The sequence below is a fragment of the Bos grunniens genome, chromosome 19, assembly GCF_055505025.1.
Source record: "Bos grunniens cultivar Pamir isolate PY7600 chromosome 19, Bosgru_T2T1.0, whole genome shotgun sequence".
NCBI lineage: Eukaryota > Metazoa > Chordata > Mammalia > Artiodactyla > Bovidae > Bos > Bos grunniens.
The window spans coordinates 55139822-55160252 of NC_141183.1; the positions used below are offsets into that span (position 1 = coordinate 55139822).

The 20431-nt window shown below is 51.9% G+C and overlaps 1 protein-coding gene across 32 annotated transcripts in view; it reads right to left on the reverse strand.

The window, feature by feature from the left end:
* Positions 1 to 20431, reverse strand: part of MSI2 (musashi RNA binding protein 2) — a 406318-nt gene that overhangs the window by 132317 nt on the left and 253570 nt on the right. For all 32 annotated transcript variants that reach the window (XR_015148343.1, XR_015148342.1, XM_086360855.1 and 29 more), the window contains one exon: positions 11176 to 11224. Coding sequence is in view for 30 of the 32 variants with exons in the window: in XM_086360855.1 (XP_086216981.1) it covers positions 11176 to 11224 (49 nt within the window). In the remaining 2 variants the exon portion in view is untranslated. The remainder of the gene's footprint in view (positions 1 to 11175; positions 11225 to 20431) is intronic.

The window sequence follows — 20431 nt, forward strand, 5'->3', positions numbered from 1 at the left end:
TCTCCCTTCCATGTCTTCCCTCTTCTTAGAAGGACACCTGTCTGGCTCAACCCACTTACTCCCAAGGCTTCCCTGGGGGCTCAGAAGGTAAAGAATCCGCCTGCGATGCAGGAGACCCAGGTTCGATCCCTGGGTCAGGAAGATCCCCTGGAGAAGGGCATGGCAACCCACTCCAGCATTCTTGCCTGGAGAATCCCATTGGCAGAGGAACCTGGCGGGCTATAAGTCCATGGGGTCACAGAGAGTCAGACACGACTGAGTGCACACACACTATTTCCAGATAAGGTCTAGAGGTCAGGACTGCCACAAATCTTTGGGGGGATACGATTCAAGCCATAATATGAACGAAACCTAACAGCATCTTCCAACAGCTCCCTAGAGGGTCAGTATTGTCACCAATAAGCTACTTTAGCCTTCATTCCTCAAGAAGTCATAGGGACAGTACTCTTATTGGTAATAACATACTAGTAGTTACTATGACAGTAATAAAGCTAATATTTACAGATAGTACTAACATCAAATGCTTCGCATAAACTTTCTCTCTCAAACCTCACTAGTCCACAAGTTAATACCACTCCCCATTTAACAGATAAGAAAACTGAGGTTGAGAGAAGTTTAGTAAGGTCACACAGCTGGTGAGCAGTGGCACTGAAATTGGAAACCGAGGCTCTCCCCCTTTGCCACGTGGCCCAAACACCTCTCATGTTTCACGAGCTGGGCACCTGCTTTGACTCTTAAAGCTTGAAGCAACAGAGACACAAAAGATTCTGTATCTGCCACACTGTGTAAGGTCCCTACATAACTTGGGTTAGCAAGATGCTTTTAAGTTTTTTTTTTTTTCTCAACTAAGAAGAAAAGACCCTTCCTGGAACGATGGCCTCCCTGCTCTGACCTCTTCCCCTCTGGTCTGGGATAAACTCAAGCATCCGGGGCTTCTTTTCAGACCAGGGCTGGTCTGGCTAGCCTATTAATAGCACGTTGTCTGGGAAGAGCAGAAACAAGGAAGAGAGTCCTCATCTATCTATCCGACTCTGTTTATGGAAAGAAAAAGACAGAGGCAACTCAGAGGCAGAGAGGCTTGTCGGCTGCATACAGTAAGTCTTGTTTGGAGCTCCCAGACCTCCTCTCCCCGGCAGGACAGGAAACTCAGATGAGGCAGGACCCACCCCTCATTCGGCCTAAGACGCCACAAGTTCCACCAACCCCGGGAGGACAACCAAGTTCAAACCTGTTGACACCACGTGTCAGGGCCGAGGCAGAAATGACAACACTCCTCTCAGAGTACTGAGACGGGAGGAACAACTTCTGAAAATTCTCTCATGCTGTCCCACCACGACCTTTATAACCCAAATTGGGGTGAACTGTTTCAGTAAAGGATGATGCTGAGACAGCCCCGAGGGGCCCCTAGTATTTGACTAGCGAATAAACGCACAGGGTACAAAAATTCAAAAGGTAAATGAGTACGAAGTGAAAAGTTTTCCTGAATCTCTGGACCTCTGGCCACTGAATCCTCTTGCCCAGAAGCAAATGCTGTGTGTGTGTTTTTTTTTTTTTTTTAATTTATGTGTATCTGCATCTAAGAGTCTGTGTATTTATGCATAAAACATATTCAGGTGCTTTCTATAGCTAGAGATTATTCCAAATCCTTTACACTTATGAACTGATATAAGCCTCAGGCTAACCCGGTGTTATCATTCCTGTTTTACAGAAATGAGGAATCTGAGTCACAGAGAGGGTAGGTAACTTGCCGAAGGTCACACAGCTATGAAGTCACAAACCTCAGATTCAAACACCAGCTGTCTGACTCCAGAGCAAGAGCTCTTAGCCACGAGGCCATCCTCACTCTTTGTTATCAGTTTCATGACTATCTTTTCAGAAATAGTCCACACACTGGCAAACACATATTTCGTGTAGGAAGGGGAGGGGAAAACTTTTTTTGAGAAACACCAGGTCTTAAAAATTCAACGAGGGTAATGTGTCTAAAGAAGTTAAACCGGCAGTTCTTTAAGGCTGAAAGAAAGGACCAAGGCTGCTGGGCACTGACCGCTCTCGCTAGGCACTTCACAAGGGGCTCATTAACTCTCACGGAGCAGGGGTGTTGACTCCACAAGAGAGAAACGGGGCTCAGAGCCCTAGGGGGCCGCACCCACGGGAAGCTGGGGCTGAAGCCGAGTATGTGCGTGCTGCAGTGTTTCCGTGGCGTCTGCCTCTCTGCGACCCGTGGACTGCAGCCCGCCAGGCTCCTCTGCATGGGATTCTCCAGGCAAGAGCCCTGGAGGGGGCTGCTGCGCCCTCCTCCAGGAGCCGAGTACAGGCAGCACTAAACCCAGGCTCTCTCCAGAGTGTCCTGAGACAGACACAAGCGGGCCAGGGAAGGTCCTCCAAGTCCAGGGCCCAAGCACAAGCTCGAGTCCTGGGCTATACAAACGCAGGGACGTCTCCAGTCCAGGCAGGAGGCGGCCACCTGGCTCTGGTCCCCCGGGTCCACCCCTAGCAGCGCCAGGATGCTAAGAAAGGGGACGCTTTTAACCAAGTGGCCGAGCTGAGGGCGCCTCTCTCCTCAGAGATCTGAAACCACGCGACAGTCGGAGCGGGGCCTCTCTGGGAACAGGGCCCAACAAAAGCCTCGTTGTCTCGCTCAGCAAAAAAACCGTTTCTTGGTCAATGAAGTGACAGACCCTGGGCCCACTCCCTTCTGCATCCGTGAGCCGCAGCCAGGAGGGAGGCAGGAAGACCTCCTAGGTCAGCACCCTCTGGGGCCAGGGCTCTTAAGGAAGGGACTTCAGATTCATCCTCCAGCAGGGACACCTCAGGGCACCCAGGGAGCACAGTCCCCACCTCCCTGTTGCCAAGGCACTGTGGGCTCTGTGTGGGTCCCTGACCACTGGGGAAGCGCAGGAACAGGAACCGAGCTCCCGTGTTGATGAATATCTCAAGAGACAGTGCCGGAATGGGTGCTTCCGGAATGCAGTTCAGTTAGCTCCGGGGAAAAAAAATAAAAAAATAAATAAAGCGCGCTCCTTGCTTTCCTGTCAGAAATAAAATTAAGGTCTCAGATCGATGCTGCCAGGGCTGGGGGAGCCACAGGCATCTTTAATGGCCTCCTCTACATGTTTGCAAATTCACGGTCCCCTTCAACCCTGCCCTTCTAATTGGTTATTTGTGAGGTCGTGTTTGCACCGGTTTCTCGGGAAGGCTAATGGTGTTTATTTAACAAGAAAATAAAATGTGCAGACAGCTCCGGGGCCGGTCTCTGAGAGCTGGCTGGGGAGGGCCCGCAGCTCTTTACCCTGCTCCCCTCCCTCACCCTCGAGCGGCCCTTCCTCTGCAGGAGGTCCTGAGAGGGGTCCGGCGACAGGTCAGGCCTCGAGGGGACCGCGGTGGGGTCCCGGGGGTGGGGGCTGGGCCCCACAGCCTCTGGGCAAAGCCCTGTGAGAGTGAAGAGGCGGGGTGCATCCTCTGCTGGGCGCCCCTGTAGGGAGCCTGGCTTTAGAACAAGCTTGCTGGGACCACAGAACCCGGTGCAGAGCTTACTCCGCTGTGGGGCCTGCCTGTGGAACAAGCTCGCTGGGACCACAGAACCCGGTGCAGAGCTCACCCCGCTGCGGGGCCTGCCTGTGGAACAAGCTCGCTGGGACCACAGAACCCAGTGCAGAGCTTACCCCGCTGCGGAGCTTACCCTTAGAACAAGCTCGCTGGGACCACAGAACCCAGTGCAGAGCTCACCCCGCTGCAGGGCCTGCCTTTGAAACAAGCTCGCTGGGACCACAGAACCCAGTGCAGAGCTCACCCTGCTGCAGGGCTTGGCAGTTTTTCCTCGTCTAACTGAAGTCCACCCAACTTCAAGTCAGCCCATTACTGTTTTGCAAGAGAACCTCTTCAAGAACCCACCAGCAGCAAATACACCTCACTGCCAGCACCGCCCCCCCCCCCACCAAATCTCTTCTATCCAAGTGGAGTGACAGAGTCAACTGCACTGAGCTTCCACTCCACTCTAACATTCTCCCATAGACGCCATGGCTATCAAAACCCCACTGCAACAGGTGGCCCACATTGACACCGGTCCACTCTGGGCAGAGAAGAGGATTATCAGCTACACTGATCCAACTCTCTACTTGCACGAAAAAGCCCACCAGCACGTGGGTGACTTCACCGCACTACGGCGAGGCTGAAAGCTCCGCCCACCAGCACCCTCGGCGTCAGTGGCCTGTGACAGACCAGCACTTTCCTGTCGACGGCTTCCAATTCAGGTGCAGATCAACACCAGTAATGACCAGCTACTGGCTCACAGGTCGCCAATATACCCCCTAATGCATCTCAGACCTGGGCTAGAGAGTGATGGGTACCTCTCAGCTTCAGAGACCAGCACGGGGATGAGAGAGCAGGTCTCTGAGGTGGGGGAATGCAAAGGGCAGGACTCTAGCGGGGAGTGTGTTTGTGTGTGTGTGTGTATGTGTGTGTGTGTGTGTATGTGTGTGTGTCCTGTGTGTGTTAAGCTGCTTCAGTCATGTCTGTGTGTGTATGTCTGTGGGGTGTGTATGTGTGAAGCCGCTTCAGTCGTGTCTGACTTTTTGTGACATATGTGTGTATGTGTGTTAAGCTGCTTCAGTCGTGTCTGATTCTTTGTGACCCCCTGGACTACAGCCTACCAGGCTCCTGTGTCCATGACATTTTCCAGGTAAGAATACTGCAGTGGGCTGCCCTCCTCCAGGGGATCTTCCAAACCCAGGGATTGAACTTGCGTCTTCTGCACTGCAGGTGGATCCTTTACCGCTGAACCAACCAGGGCAGCCCCTAGCGTGCCCTAGACGCCGAGCTCGGGCACGGGTGTGCAGCACAGCCTCGTGTCAGAGTGGCTCAGGCGTCCCCACCTGCTGTTGATTCCTAAACCATCCTCACACTTGCTACCCCACCCACAGCCCTTTCCACCCAGAAGGACTTATCTTCCTGGTCAAGCACACTTCTTTCTCCTCCATCCTGCAAGTGGAAGTGACCTCGTTACAGGCAGATTCTTGACCCTCCAAGCCACCGGGGAAGCCCCTCCAGCCTACAAAGCCACATTTATAAGTTGTAGGGTCCCAGCCCTCTCTCCCGGGTAAATGAAGTCAGGATGTTAGACTCTCCTCGGGAAAGACACATACACATCATCTGTGACAGCCCACACCTACAAATGAAGCAATACCTTTTTATTTTTAATTTAATTTACGCTGCTGTGAAACTCTTTTTACATGCCCCCTCCCCCTTGAGAAACAGGCATCAATAAGCAAACAATTACAGTGTGATTTTTAATCATTTTTAGTGTACATAAAAGAGTCAGTCTGGACTTCAGAGGTCAGTTTCAACAGGGAGTGTCTGGCAGGTAGTCAGGACATTAAGGGTTGGTTATTCTCCTTAGAAATGCACTATCTTCTATCACTGCTCCAGCTATATCTCACAGGCACCATTTTAATAAGCTGATCACACAGATTACAGAAACCTTAAACCTCAGCCAGCTGGTTTTGGGGACAGAGATGCTGTCTGGGCTTCTGAAGCCCAGCTCAGTCCCACGCCCGAGTCTGCAGGAAACCACTGCCCTAATCACAGGGCCCACCACGGCCCCCTTCCAGTCTGGGGGCTCCCAAGGGGCACAGCTCTCCTGGGGGAGGACTCCCCTCATGCAGGGAGCCTGCGGGGGATGTGCTCCCTGAGCTTCAGAGAACCGCCATGGGCTGAGGGCTGAGATCGGGGCAGGGGACTGGCTCAGAGCCTGTTCCTCTCCAGGGCCATTAGCATCACACTTAATAAGCCACTGCTAACAGTCGGGAGAGGAGCCATCCATCACACGGACCTTTACTTTTCTCGGTGTATCCTGTTCCTCTGCGTCTGGCAATGTTCCGAGGCCAACACACCTGCCGGGGGATGGAAGCCATGGCGAGTGCGGAGGGCCTATCCCCAGGCAATGTCCCCTTCTGTACTCGGCTGGAAACCGCCCCCTCCCACCACCCTCCCTAGGCCACCCTTAGACAAGCTTCAAAGACACCCAGTTCACTTCCCCCCGGGCTTCCAAGCACCCAGCTCTCCCCTGATGAGCCAGACTTGGGGGGACCTGGCGTGGAGGCCGAGGTCAGGGGCAAGGGGCAGAGCTGAGGCTCCCCTGGAATGAAGGGGGTCTCCCTACCCTCCCAGGAGGTGACTGAGAGATGCTCTTCAGCACCCAGAATCCCCAGTTCACGGTCTCAAACAGGGCTGACATGCGGAGATGGGAGAGCAAGCGCTGAGGGGTGCCACCTTCCCTCCTGCCCCCAGCTCTCAACCAGCCTCCCCCCCACCACCCACCGAAGAGCAAATTAGAAAGGATGGTACCTTGTTCCTCCCTCCCCACCCCCGCTCACCTCTAGCTCCACTCTAGAATCAATACCTGATGCTGAATTCAAGATCTTATCTGAGTTTTGCAAGGATATAGCAACAAACTTTCCCCCAATGATTAAATCCTTAGATGATCAGCCCAATATTTTTCAGCCCGCCTCTAAGAACATTTAGAGAGCAAATGAAATGACTCTGGAAAGACTGGAAAGCCGCCATTCTCTCTCCCCCTCTGGCACAAAGAATCCCAGAGAAGGCCATGGAATGAAGTGATGGGAGCTAAGGAAGGCCCCAGTTTCTCCCAGAAGCTCAGCTCCCCGTCCGGCTGCAGGGACCAGACATGTGACTTCTCGAAACTCTACCTGCCTCGGTTTATCCATCTGAAAAATGGAGCAACACTGCAGTCCAGCATGAGGACAGATGTGGAGGAGGACTAATAATAATGAGATGCTCAAGTGCTTAAGGAGGAGGGCATGGCACTCCAGTACTCTTGCCTGGAGAATTTCAGACAGAGGAGCCTGGCGGGCTATAATCCATAGGGTCACAAAGAGTCGGACCCGACTGAAGGGACTTAGCACACACGCTTGTAGAGCGGTTAAGGGTGCTGGCTCAGGGTTGGACAGGCTGGGCTTATGTCTAGGCTCTGTATGGACTAGTGTGTGGCTCCGGGTAGCTTCGTTCAAGCACTTGGTTGAGGGCTGCTTAGAATGTGGCTACTTCCATTGGGAGTGCCAACACAACCTGGTTAACACAGAACCCGTGGCGCGTACTCTGATGGGAGGCCGGAACCCCTTTCAGGAATGAAGGCCATCCTCACCAGCTGCTGGGCATGCTGCTGGACGGCGCTCTGCTCCTGGTCCCCTCCGGGACTTCCTCAGTGCAAGGCCAGGACGACACCTGCTTCTGGGGTCAGCTGCCTCCCACGCCCGAGCAACACACAGGTGTGACTGGGGCAGCGGGAGGACCACCCTCCCTTCAAACGCCGCAGGGCATCCCAGGTCGGCAGAGCAGCCCCCATGAACCCCCTGCCCCGCCTCAGGGACCCACACACGCAACAACTGCTCCTCTTCCCCAGTGAACACAGGAAAGGGAGACAATCTGGGCCACGCTTCCAGTTAAAAGCTAAAAGCCAGAAGCACACTTCAGGCCCCGGGGCTCATCAGTCCTGGCTCCTGTATTTTCCAGAGGCGGAGCCGGAGGGTTTGGAGAGGTTAGGAGAAGCACCCCTGGCTAAACCAATGGGGTGCACAGGGGCTGGGAGGCGGTCCCAGAAAGGATGAAAGGGGGAAGACTCCACGCTTCTGTGCAAATCAGATGTTGCATGACCTTCCTGCCTCCAGCATGGAGGACGCATCTCCCCAGAGAGCTCCCCTCCCTAGAGGGCTCACTGTTCGCTGTCCCCTGGATCCTTTCCCAGGGTGCCACTGAGGTCCAAGTGCGCATGTACAAGGGGAAGAGACACAGGCTGGCGCCTCTGTGAACAGGAGGAGCAGACTGCTGTGCAGATGCCACTGAGGACCGCCCGTGCGCCTACAGGGCCCGCGGGGGAGAGAGAGATGACGGCCACAGTGGGGCCAGGAGGGGAAGTTCTGCCCAACCCCTGGCTCCTAATGGCAAGCGCGGCCTGACTCCCGGAAGGCCAGGCCCCGTGCCCTGGAGTTTTTCCTGCACGGCGGTGGTCACAGTTCAAGGGCACATTCGCACAGGTGGTATTCAAAACGCCTGGGGCGGAGGACACGTCACCACCCAGCAGAGCTGGGTCAGACGCTGATGGGCAGCGCTGAACAAGCGCCCTGACACCACGGAGGGGTTAATGGTCTGCGCCTCTGTCAGCGGCGAGCTGGTGGCAGCGCCAGCCAGAGAGGTGTCCTCAACTTCTGCTAGGGCAGCACTTTCCTCATGATAAGATAATGGAAAGCAGGAAGCCGAGGAGGTGAAGGGAAGGTTGGGGCAAGGTGGCTGCAGGAGAATTTTATTTTCTCGTGCTTATCACCCGATTCCACACGCACATTCCATCAGGCCAGGGCCGTGGGGCCTGCCTGCTCTACAAGTATGTGACTAGAGCTTCTCTTGTGATACGTTCTTATATTTCTGAGAAAATTCTTTCCTCCCCTAATGCTCTGAACCAGTGAAGTTATTACCCCAGCTTTGGCCCCCAGTCCAAAGGGAAGCTCTTTCTCAGCTGGAGGGGCTAGAAAGCATGGGCAGCTCAAAGCCCCCGCTCACACAGGAAGAACAGTGGGGGCAGATGTCTGCACAGGGGCAGCCAGCAGCCAGTGTCAGGGCCCCTCTGCTGAAACCTCTAGGCACGCGGCCCCTCTCGCCTTCTCTTACCCGCTCGGCCAGCATCAGGCCAGCCCCAGGCTGCACTGTGCAGGCCGGCTTCCTGTGCCACTGCACACACCCCGAGCTCAGCAGGGCTCAACTCTTGGTTGAATTGAGCTGCCATCTTGAGATGCTTAGTGGTTTTTGACACCCTGTTCTGACTCCACAAACCACATAAGGGGTCTGGCACCGATCAGAGGAAGGCCGGGAGGCTATGGGGAAGGCCATGCCCTCGCCAGAGGCTCTGCCCACCTTCCTGCCCTTGCCTCACCAGGGGCATGAGCGACGATGTTCCCGGAGCCACCCTGAGCACTGGGCCACAGAACAAGCTCCCTTCAGCTCACAACTAGAAACCCTTCCCTGACCTGGTCACAGAGGGGCCGCCACCCCATCCCTGCACCCGGTGCCCCTGGACAAGGAGAGGAAGCTTCCCCAACAGCAGGCAGCCCCTGGGTCAGAAAGAGGGGAGGCTTTCCTGGGGGCCTCATCCACAGGCTGGCCGGGGGCCCGATGCCCTGGCTGTGAATCCAGCTCCGCCTGCTATCAGCTGAGTGCCCAGAGACTCACAGTCACCTCCCCTCCTCGGGTCCCTCAGATGGTGAAACTCTTTCCCTGCTCAGCTGAGACGGTTCAACGAGATGATCCATCATCTTCTCCCACACAGGGCCTAACACAGAGCAGGAGATCAAAAACACCTTTATTCAATGATATTCAAAAAAGAACAGCAATACTACCTAGAAACTGCTGCGGAGTCTCCCAGGATTATGAATTCTAACACCAAACGCCAGTGCCTCGCTCAGATGAGCTATGCCCACCCTGAAAATCAAAGGCTGGAAACACCCTTCTCAACAAACCCCACCCCACGTGGAGACAACAGATAACAGAACCTGAAATCAGCCATCCTGGGTGTGAGTCCCCTCTCTGCCAGCACCGAACGCTGCAAACAATCCTGTCAGGAGGCGCTAACATTACCTGTATCTTACAGATGAATAAACTGAGGCATGAAGAACTTACGGGATTTTCCCAAAGTCACAACAACCCCAGGGTCTGCTGTGTAGACCAAGTTAGAAGATGCACGCGGAAGCAGTGCCAGGAAAACCCCATGGACCGAGGCAGGGCATGTGCTGATCAAGGGTAATCGAGGATTGCCCACCGCCCGCACCACCTTCCTCTCGCTCCTTGGCGCTCACTCCGGAGCGCTGGAGAAGACAAGGGCAATCGTCGTCCTGCTCACATCTGCAAGCTCGTCTCTCTCCCCCTGCCTCCCGTCCTCCTTCCCCTCCAGCCCCTCCCCAGCATGTACCCCCCTGATACCGAAGTTCCCGCCCAGTTTTCCACGCTCCCTTTCGAGGATGCTGTAGCTGGATGGACGAGTCGCTGGGCTCCTGGGCGCCCTCAAGACAGCCCCTCCTCTGCCCAGCCCTGCGAGCACCACTCCCCATCCTGCTCCTTCCTCCCTTTTACTCAGCCTGCCTGCTCAGAGCAGGAGAGACAGGCAGTCAATGCTGGGTAACTGCTACTAATCACAGGTGACAGCGAGAATGTAAACAACACAGGAAACATCTAAATGCAATCCAAGTGGCAAGGAAACACGGCTCACTGGCTCCTTCTCTGGAGAAAATGGCTTTCCTGCCACCTTCTTTCAGAAACCCTGCCCATGAACGCCGGGGGAATACGCACCCCAGAAACCAAGAGCTTCTGGAGAACGGGAGGACTGAACACTGAACCGTAACTTCTGACCCTGATTCCTCTGGGAAGGACTTTCTGGAGTCATCCGATTTTCTATTTACAGCAATCATTTCAATGTGTCCTTTTTTGGGGGCTGGGGGAGTGAGGTGGCAGAACTCGGACACCCCTTTGAGAATCCACTCAAAGCTAAGAAACCTCTCCCGGGAATAACATAAAATACTTTGCATGTCATTTCAAGGGTTCTTAGACCCCCAAGGTGAAACCCATTTTCGAAAACGTGGACAAGACACTAAACACAGGAGACAACATGGGGAAGTGTAAACGTCTTCCAAACGTCCGAGAGGCACAAAAGGGCATTTCTAGGTTTGTACTCACTGCATAAACCTTGGACATATGTACAAGGTACTCACTGCATAAACCTAGGCAGAGGCTTCTTTGTTTTTGCTTTCTTTTTGTTGTTGTTGTTCTTTAGATGGACAGTGTGCTTCTAAACCACCTCCTCCAGAGTAAATTGAGAACTCAACTGACTAATTGCTGTGAATAACTTCCACTTGGTTCGCTTAAAGCCTGGTTCAGCAAGGACCAAGAACGTGTTGGGTGTGACTGCATAATTAAATGACAGCTCCCAAGCCCACCGGAAATGGTGTTTTAACGGTCTGGTATCAATTCTAGGTACCGTCGTGGCCCTCCATTAGCAAAGACCTACAACCAACGTCACCTCCAACTGCCTGATTTTGGAACAGTCGCTGTGTCTTTCGTCTGTGGGGCTGGAGGCCAGGAGAGGATGGAGGGGCTGCTTGCTCACATGGGGCTTCTTACCTCTGTGCCTGTTGGTCGTCTTATCAAACATCAGCATCGCATCCTCCACCTGCAGAGCGAACACAAAACAGAGTCTGCTTCAGGAACTTTAACAAAATACATGGCACATTGTATGTTCAGGGGAGGGGGGCAGTCTCCATTATAGAAATCATGTTGCTCATTAAAACCTATTTGAAAACACAAATATTAAAAGAGAAAATAAACCACTTTCTTTCCGTCTTTCCAACCTAGCACCGCCACATTTAGCATCTGGTATACTTCCCTCTAATTTTTGTAAAAATCTATGCCTATGGCTTCCCTGGTGGCTCAGTGGTAAAAAAAAATCTGCCTACCAGTGCAGGAGATGTGAGTTCAGTCCCTGGGTCAGGAAGGTTCCTAGAGAAGGAAATGGCAACCCACTCCAGTATTCTTGCCTGGAAAATCCCACGGACAGGACATGGGGTCGCTAAGAGTCGGACACAACGTAGCACAAATGCACACATGCCTATTTTAACATAGTTTAAAATCACATCACACATGGAATTTTCCCCTTGTTCTTTTTCACTTAAATAATATTACAACATTGCAGACATTTCCCAGATAACTACATCATGAATACTATCTTTTATTCCCCTAGATTTTTTTGTGGTAAAATACTCATAATATAAAAACTGCCACTGCAACCCTCTTTAAGTGTACAGTTTAGTGGTATCAAATAAATTCATAAAGTTGCAGGAGCATCACCACCATTCATCTCCAGAACTTTTTTCCTCTTGTAAAACTGAAACTCTACCCCCTTTAAGGGGGACCCCTTTCGTCCCCTTAGCCTATGGCAGCCACTTGCCCACTTTCTGTCGCCAAGACTGGGACCCCTCTAAGTATTTCACATAAGCGGAATTACACAGGACTTGTCTTTTTCGGGACTGGCTTATCTCACTTGGCATAATGTCCCCAAGGCTCATCCGTCCTTCCACTGATGTGCAGATCACATCTGCTTATCCACTTGCCCATCGATGACCACGTGGATTTTAGCTGTGGTGAATAATGCTGCTATGAACACGGGAGTACAAATATCTCGAGTCTCTGCTTTCACTTCCTTTGGATACATACCCAGAAGTGAAACTGCTGGATCATACAGTGCCTTGTACTTTTATTTTTTTGAATAACTGCTGTACACAGTGGCTGTACTACTTTACATTCCAAACAAAAGTGCACAAGGTTTTAATTTCTCTACATCCTTGTTAATATTTGCTATTTTCTGCCTTAAAAAAAAAAACCAAACAGTAGTCATCCTAAGGAGTGTGAGGTCTTGTGAATACTAGCTTGACTGTCACATATTTCATGGAGGGAGATGCTACAGCTTACTTAATCATCCTTCAGGATATTTCCAGTTATACACAATGAAACTTCAACATTTTGATTATTCTGGGCTGAACTGTCTCCATCCCCCACCCCTGCCAAATTCATATATTAAAATCCTAATGCGCAGATTCTGAGAATGTGGCTGCATTTGAAGATAGGATGTAAAGAGGTAACTAAGTGAAAATGGTAACCTGACGGTTAGTGAAAATAGTTCCAATGAGAGCGGACTCCTTGCGAAAGACCCTGATGCTGGGGAAGATTGAAGGCAGGAGGAGAAGCGGACGACAGAGGATGAGACGGTTGGATGGCATCACCAACTCGATGGACTTGAGTTTGAGCAAGCTCTGGAGTTGGTGATGGACAGGGAGGCCTGGCGTGCTTAGTCCATGGGGTCACAAAGAGTCAGACACGACTGAGCGACCGAACTGAAGTTAAAATGCGGTCCTTAAGGGTGGCTCTGATTTGGTATGGCCGGGGTTCTTACACAAAGAGGAAGTCTGGACACAGGTACAAAGACAGCCACACTCACGTCCCACACAGACCTAAAGAAATCACTTACGAAACCAGATTTGGCTTTGAAGTCCACTCCTTTTACTTATGATCCAGCCCTTTATTTGCTTCACAGGAGACACATCGTGAGTGCAGGTGCTGTTTTAAAACCATCAGCCATTCACTTGCAGGCTGCACCGAGTTTGGCCAGGTGTACAGCCTGGTCTCCTCGAGCATTTTGTGCCCAAGGGTGGCAGTGAAAATACAACCCAGAATTGCCCTGGTGGTCCAGTGGTTGGGAATCTGCCTGCCAGTGCCGGGGACACAGGTTTGATGCCTGGCTGGGGAAGATGCCACAGGGCAGCCAAGCCCTCGCACCACAGCTTCTGAAGCCCAGGTGCCCATGCTCCACATCAAGAGAAGCCAGCCCAAGGAGAAGCCCTGCACATTGAAAGGAAGAGCAGCCCTTTCCGCTGCAACTGGAGAAAGCCCATGCACAGCAAGGAAGACCCAGTGCAGCCAAATACAAATAAATGGAGAAAAAAATACAATCCAACCACGTGGCTGTGGGTGGACAGAACTGTTAGCCAGAAGGCTCCACGCTTGGAGCAATTTCAGTGCGGTGGGAGTGTGTGTGTGTGTGGTGGGGAGGACAGAGCACTGTTCACTGGAGCTCAAAGGCTCACAAATGAGCTTGGGGGCCTGAGCTAAGTCAGCTGAGAAAAAGAATCATCGGCTATTCATTCTCACTCCTCCCAGACGACAGTCTTCGATGGAGGGGAAGACACTGGGCAAGGCAATAAAACCAGGTTTAAAATGGTGCCTCCCGACAAATCAAATCTATTTTCTTAGATGCTATCGAATATAATAGGGGGAAGAGCAAAGTCAAGGTAAGAACGGAAGAAGGGGTAGGCAAGCCAGACGCAAACCTCCGAGGGACTGGCCTAGCTTCAAAATCCCTTCTGGAGTCAGGGCCCCCTTGTGTTGCTAAGCAACCGAGCCTGAACAAACAGGCTCCCGGGGCCTTCCCCTTCTGCTCCCCATTTCCGCAGTCAGCGACTGGGAGAGAGATGGCCCTGCACGGTGACTGCTCCTCTGGCAGGGAGCTGCCCTCTTTCCCCCAGGCACCAGGCTGAGGGGAGTAGGCGATGCTAGTCTGGATGGGGGGTGCCTTCACCAGACCTTTCCCTGGCCAGGCAGGCTTGATGAGCCCCCAGACACCTGCTGAGACCAGACACACCACGGCGGTCTGCCTCCCGTGCACCCCTTGAGCAAGACCGCCAGAAGATCAACTGGTTTGTTTGCACACAGAGCCGTCACACTTGCACATATGGCATTGCAGACCCAGACCCTGGGCCTTGACAAGGATTCCACTGCCTAGGGTGCAGGCCGGGGGTGGGGTGATGGGTGAGGCCTGCCGGGTACCATGCAGGTAAGCCTGACGTCTGTTTCACACCCATCACCATTTTTTCTAAGAGGTTTGCCAAGTCCTCATTTTGAGCTGAAAATGCCTAATGGTAAGAAAAACAGTCTCCCTTCTGTGTTGGCCATGTTTGGGTACTGAAACTCAGATCCCCTTAGGAAATAAATATTTTGAATTAAAAAAAGTATTTTCAATCCCCACCCATGCCCGCCGCCCTTTTCACAGTGTTTACTTGGGTCCCTCTTTGCCTTCTTATGCTTCAGCGTTTTCTGACGCTGCCCTCCTAACAGCTGCTCCACCCTGGTGAGCGAGGAGGAGGATCTGTGTATGTGTTTTGGGGGCAACCATTGTCGTGAAGAACAGAGCTCTTTCCTCTACAGAGCGGGGTACAATGGGCCTCGCAAAGACCTCCTGAACAGATAAAGCGGCGGGGCGCAAGAAAAATTCTATTAACACTTTACAAAACAGAACATCTAAGGAGTAGCTAGAGAGGAAAGAGAAAGGGAAAAATAAAAAAAAATCAATATGAATAAGTCCCCATGCTTGGGGGAAGAAAACTTTTCAGCGATTGCAAAACACTTATTAATTCAGAGAAGCCATCAATGTGATAGAAATCTGGCAGAACAGCAAGAGCTGAAACTGGAAGAATTTGAATATACAAAGACTGAATAGAATGAAAAACACGGCCTCACGTACGGGGCTGTTTCTCACGGTTCTATGTGAATCAAACAGAAGCGGCTTGTGTGAGTCTCCATCACACAAGGACGGGACGGATACGGTCAAGGGAGCTGGTATTCAGCCCCAGAGACAGCAAACCGGTAACTGTGTCTGTCTGTCTCTCCTTCTCCCTCTCGCTCTCACACACAGAGGTAGACTGCCTGCCTGTGCAGAGTTCAGCCTGGAAGCCAGGCCTCGTTCACGGAGCTGGAAGAACACAAGGGAGTTGGCAGGCGGGTGGACACGGGCATTTCTCTGACTTCAGGGAGAAAACACCACTGTCCCTGGTGGAATACAGCTTCAAAGGCCCCATGCTCCTCGTCACGATCAGCACTAGAGTCGGTTCTGCGTTGACGGTGCCCTCACCGGTCCGTACAGATTTCTCTGTATATACCAGAAGCGGGCGCCCACAGGCCTAGTGGTCCTGTGGGATCCTGGGGTGGGGATCAGGGGAGGCGGTGTCTGAACCTGAGCGTGTCTGTCCCATGTCCTGGCACCTGCCTGATCTGTCTGGGGAGGAGAAAAGTGTTCCAACCTTGAGATTTGCCTTCCAATAACTTCAGGCAGGTATAAAACACAGCCCTGACATCCTTGACGGTGTATCTTTGCAAATGACAAAGCAGGGCAAGTAACTCTTAAGGGAGCTGCGTGGGGATGCCCCTGTTGTCATCCGACACCAAGGGGTCATGGACCTGTAATCTTGACCCTCGCAAGGCTCAGACCACACTGTGACCTCCTCAGAGGTGCCCCATGTACACCCCGCCCCATCTGAGAGGCAGTTCTGGGAAGCCACACTGTCTCTGTGGCATGGGGATTGCGCAGGGCGTCTCAAACCTCCTCCCTTTCAGAATCACCCAGAGAACTGGTTAAAACACAGACTCCCCTGGGCTTCAGCCCCAGGCTGTCTGATTCAGGAAGCAGCGTTTGCATTTCTAACAAGCACCAGCTGTTGGCCTGTGGACCCCACTTTCCATGTGCTGCTCTAAGGGAAGAGAAACAAGACCAGAAGTTAAAGACAGTGGACAGAGTGGCTTCTTCCTTTTCGCATACACTCGGGGCTCAATACAAGAGCTGAATTTCTCTCACAGAGGCAATCAAGGCACATCAGCGTGGCAACCGTCACCCCGCTCTGTTCCCTGTCTCTCGGACGTTTATACTCCCAGATCCTGAAAATGACGAGCACAGAACCACGACGGAAAAGGTGACAAGTAGACGGACTTCCTAGTAGTAACCAAGCTGTCCCGGGCACCCAGTGCAGGAGGAATTCGGACTCTACACGGACGACAGGAACATCCCTTCTAACAGACTCCAGCTATTGGCTACATCATTTAGGTCAGCTCAGCTGTGATCTGAAAATCTAATCAATTAACTTTACTTTTATGTGACATGTATTTATTAGATATGCACTAGTTGCGAAGTATTAGCCTAAGTTCCAAGTAAGAGGCAAATTATATGGGTTCATGGTATACGGATTGCATTAATGACCCCCACACCCTTTATCTTGAAATTCTGTATCAACAGCTCCCCTTTCAAAAGAGGCAGAGTCTATCTCCCCATCCTATGTATCTGGACTTGACTTGCTGTGGTCAGTAAAAGAGCTGGAGAGGATGGTACGCCTGTGGGGGGCCTGGCCTTGCAAGGGTCTCTGGGTTCCAGTTTGCCCTCTCTGGCATCTTTCTGCCATCACCATGAAACAGACATGGCCAGGTGGGCCTCAGACAGGATGGGAAACATGTGGAGCAGGGCCAAATGCCCTCAGGGGCCCTGGTGAGACTAGCCTAGATGGGCAGGCAGCTGGGCAACCCTAAAACACGCACGTGAACCCCGCCAAGACCAGCAGAGCCACTCCCTCCCCAAGATCAGCAGAGCCACCAGCAAACTCCAGACTTGGGGAATAAACAGCTAATCTCTACCACAGAGGTTCTGTGCTTGTCTGTTAAACAGCATTCTTGCGGCAAAAGGTAACTCATACATGGCCCCTGCTCTCTCTCAAAAAAACAAAAAGCTTTTAGTCTATAAGAAGATACACAGGCAGTCTCAAGTAATATCAGACAATGAAGAAAGACAGGGGAAGGGGCGGAAGGAGGAAGGTGGACTATGGCCCAAGTATTAACCCATCGATTCCACCTTCCCACTGGAGTACAGGTATTCGGGTGTGAAGGGACTGCTTCTACATCTCTCCCCAGCAGCAAGGTTGGAGACCGAGATCCTGGAAACGCCAAAATAAGTTGGCAACACGCTCCTCAGCAAATAAGCACCATGAAAATCTGCAGTCATTAGCACTCAAGTCAGTGGGTGATGCCTCTCTAATCCTAATTCATTTAACGAATGAGCGAACCTTCTCTATAATGAGCCGAAAGATTTACTGTGAGCAGACGTTCTTGCTGGGTGATTTTAGAAGTAGGCAGAAGATGCTGGCCATATCCAGAAGGGAGACGTTAGCCCACCCAGCTCCTACACTGCCTGAAGAGAAAACCTTTCAAGCCACGGATCAAAGCAGCGCCTTGCGAGAGAGGTCAAAAGCTCTGCTGGTCAGGTGGGCTGGCCGAAGGTTGGAACCGCAGGCAGTGCCCTCAGACCCCTGCTGCTTCTGCCTGTGGTTTGGCTCCACAAGTATGCAGCAGGTGAACGACGCTAATCTGGGGATGCAGAGAACTCGGTCCCAGGAGAGGACCAAAGAGCTGCTGGTCAATAACTCAGCAGGAGCCGGGCCATAGCCGAGCGTGGCGGGCGGCGTGGCACAACGCACAGGCAGGATCTGGGTTCCAATTCCAGCTCCACCAGAGGCTCACTGAGGACAGGGCACCTCCTTTCTCAGCCCTTACGTTTCTCATCTGTGAAGGCAGGAAGCTGCATGGGATGGTCACTGATGACCCATCTGCAGAGATTCTGCCGAGGACCCCGAGATGGACCGCGGAGGCTGCTGGGACCACAGCTGGGAGCTCAGATTCACCAGGGGCCCTTCCAAATCCCCTGCGCCCTGAGGACGTTACAGGCAGTGGAACATTTGCTGTGGCTGGCCAGCATGCCTGGAGAAATGTCCCACCCCCTTCTGGCACACGCATATACACACACACACCACAAACCACACGTATCCAGAACAAAGCAGGAAATGGCACTTCAAGTGATCCTTAAATTATCTGGTCAGACACAAGGAGGGAGAGGGAAAGGAAGAGAAGAGACGCAAGCTCTTCAAACTCCCCCGGAACAAATGCCTTTCATGTTGCTTCCTGCTCCCACTCAAACACTCCAAGCGTTCGTTTCAATAAACGCCCATAAATGCGATACCATGACACTACAGTGTGAGGGGTTTAACGGGTCTGCTGATGCTCTATAAACTCCAAGCCCTGAAGTCATAAGGGTGGAGTGAGTGTTATATACTAGGCAGGCCTGCCCAGATCCAGGCTGGAGACCAAGGCGTCCTGATCCTTGGGAGCATTTCTGCACAGAGGATGGCATGGCTCTGCACTTTTGCCTAAGAACTGGGTGAGGGTGTCTGGTTTATGGAAATGTCTCAGCATGCTCTAGCCTTGACAAGAGTAAGGACAGTCTATCTTCAATCACTGCCCAAAAGGAAGAAAAGAGGAGAAAAAGGAGCAGGCAGGAAAATCCCATTAGCTCATGCTGAAATCTAGCTCAGTAGTTTTCAACCTTGACTGCTCACCAGAATCACATGAGGAACTAAAAAAAAAAAAAAAATTCCCTGTTGCCGGGGTCACACCCTGACCAGTGAAATCAGCCTCCGGGTGGGCAGGGGGTGGCAGTGGAATGTTTACAGCTCCCCCAGGGATTCCAGGTGCAGCCAAGGCTGAGAACCACTGTCCTAACAGGTAAATACAGTGGAGTTGAGCCTTCATCACAGTGTATGTGGGTGGAGATGGGCCCTAAATATAAAGAGGGCATCACCCGGATCGTCAGCTGCCTGAAGGCTGGCTGTTTGTCCCCTGCTGGATCCGCAGGCCCTGTGCCACAGGTGGCTTTTGGGGGACTCTCCTCACCTTGTCTTGGTCTTAGGACAAGACAGTCAAAGTTCCGTTCTGTAAGGAGGCTTGGAAGGGCCAAAAACTGAACACAGGACTTTAAGAAACCTGAAGAAACTGCTGGATTTTTTTTCCACCACCATCAATAATATTTTCACTTGTATTATTGCTTTGGACCACACAACAGTCCCCGAAGGCCGGGATTATTACAAGCTCTCTGAGCCTCAGTTTCCTCCCTGGCAGGCCTGCCCAGGACTCCGCAGCTGGTGGTCTGAGTGTGCGTGCCGGCCGGGCCTGCTTGCCGTGGCTCAGGCTCCAGGACGGCAGGCACACAAGCCCCTGGGCCCCCAAACCCCTGCTTGGTCCACTGACTCCTGGGAGGCTGCAGCCAGCGAGATGCTGAGTGGGCTAGGCACTTCCTTCATTCCAAGACTCAGAAAATTCTAGTTTGCATCCACCTGAAGGTTTCTCTATGTTGACTCAAGCCCATGCCTTAAATAAGCAACAAGACAGCCTGCTTAATTTCTCCCCAATTCTTTCTTTGGTAATAAAATAGAAATTGCATTTGCCATTTTAACCACTTTTTTTGATAAACAATTCAGTGGCATTAAGGACATTTCCTAAACTCTTCAGGAAGGCTCCTAAGTCCTACTATGACCAGAATGTTCTTTCCCCATTAGCAAGACTCTTTTACTGGCCCTATTTTTTTCTACTTTTAATTATGTTTTAATTCACTTTAAACGAATCCTTTAATTCATTTTCCCATTTAACTTAAAACAAACCCCCGTGTTCATCAGAGAGCAGTTGTGAATTCATAAAATGGACACTTGCCATAGGTGTTAAAGGGTGTGGGGTGTCTATCCTGGAGACGCAGTTTACTTACATAAAGGCAGGCAGGACATCTTGCTCAGGGATTCTGATTCCACACGTAAATATCAGAGTCTAGGCTATGAAATGTCTTCCCCCTGAAATAATGATGACTGTAATAGCTACCATTTACTGGAGCTTAATAGGCAATTTGCAAAGCTCATTTAATTATCACAATAGCTCTGAAATAGATATTATCACACCCATTATATAGGTAAGGAAATGGTGGCTCATTGCGATTAAGTGACTTGCCTAGGATCACGCATGCAGCAAATGATGGAGCCGGGATTTAAACTCAGATGCATGCCCAAATCTTTCCCTGGTCTCCCTTGACTGCGTTCTATTTTTGAATCCCCAGGGCCCCGTGGAGCTGCACTGTCTCCCGAGTGAACCAACAAACACGGCCTTAAAACTCTACCAAAAAAGTTAAGAGAGGTGA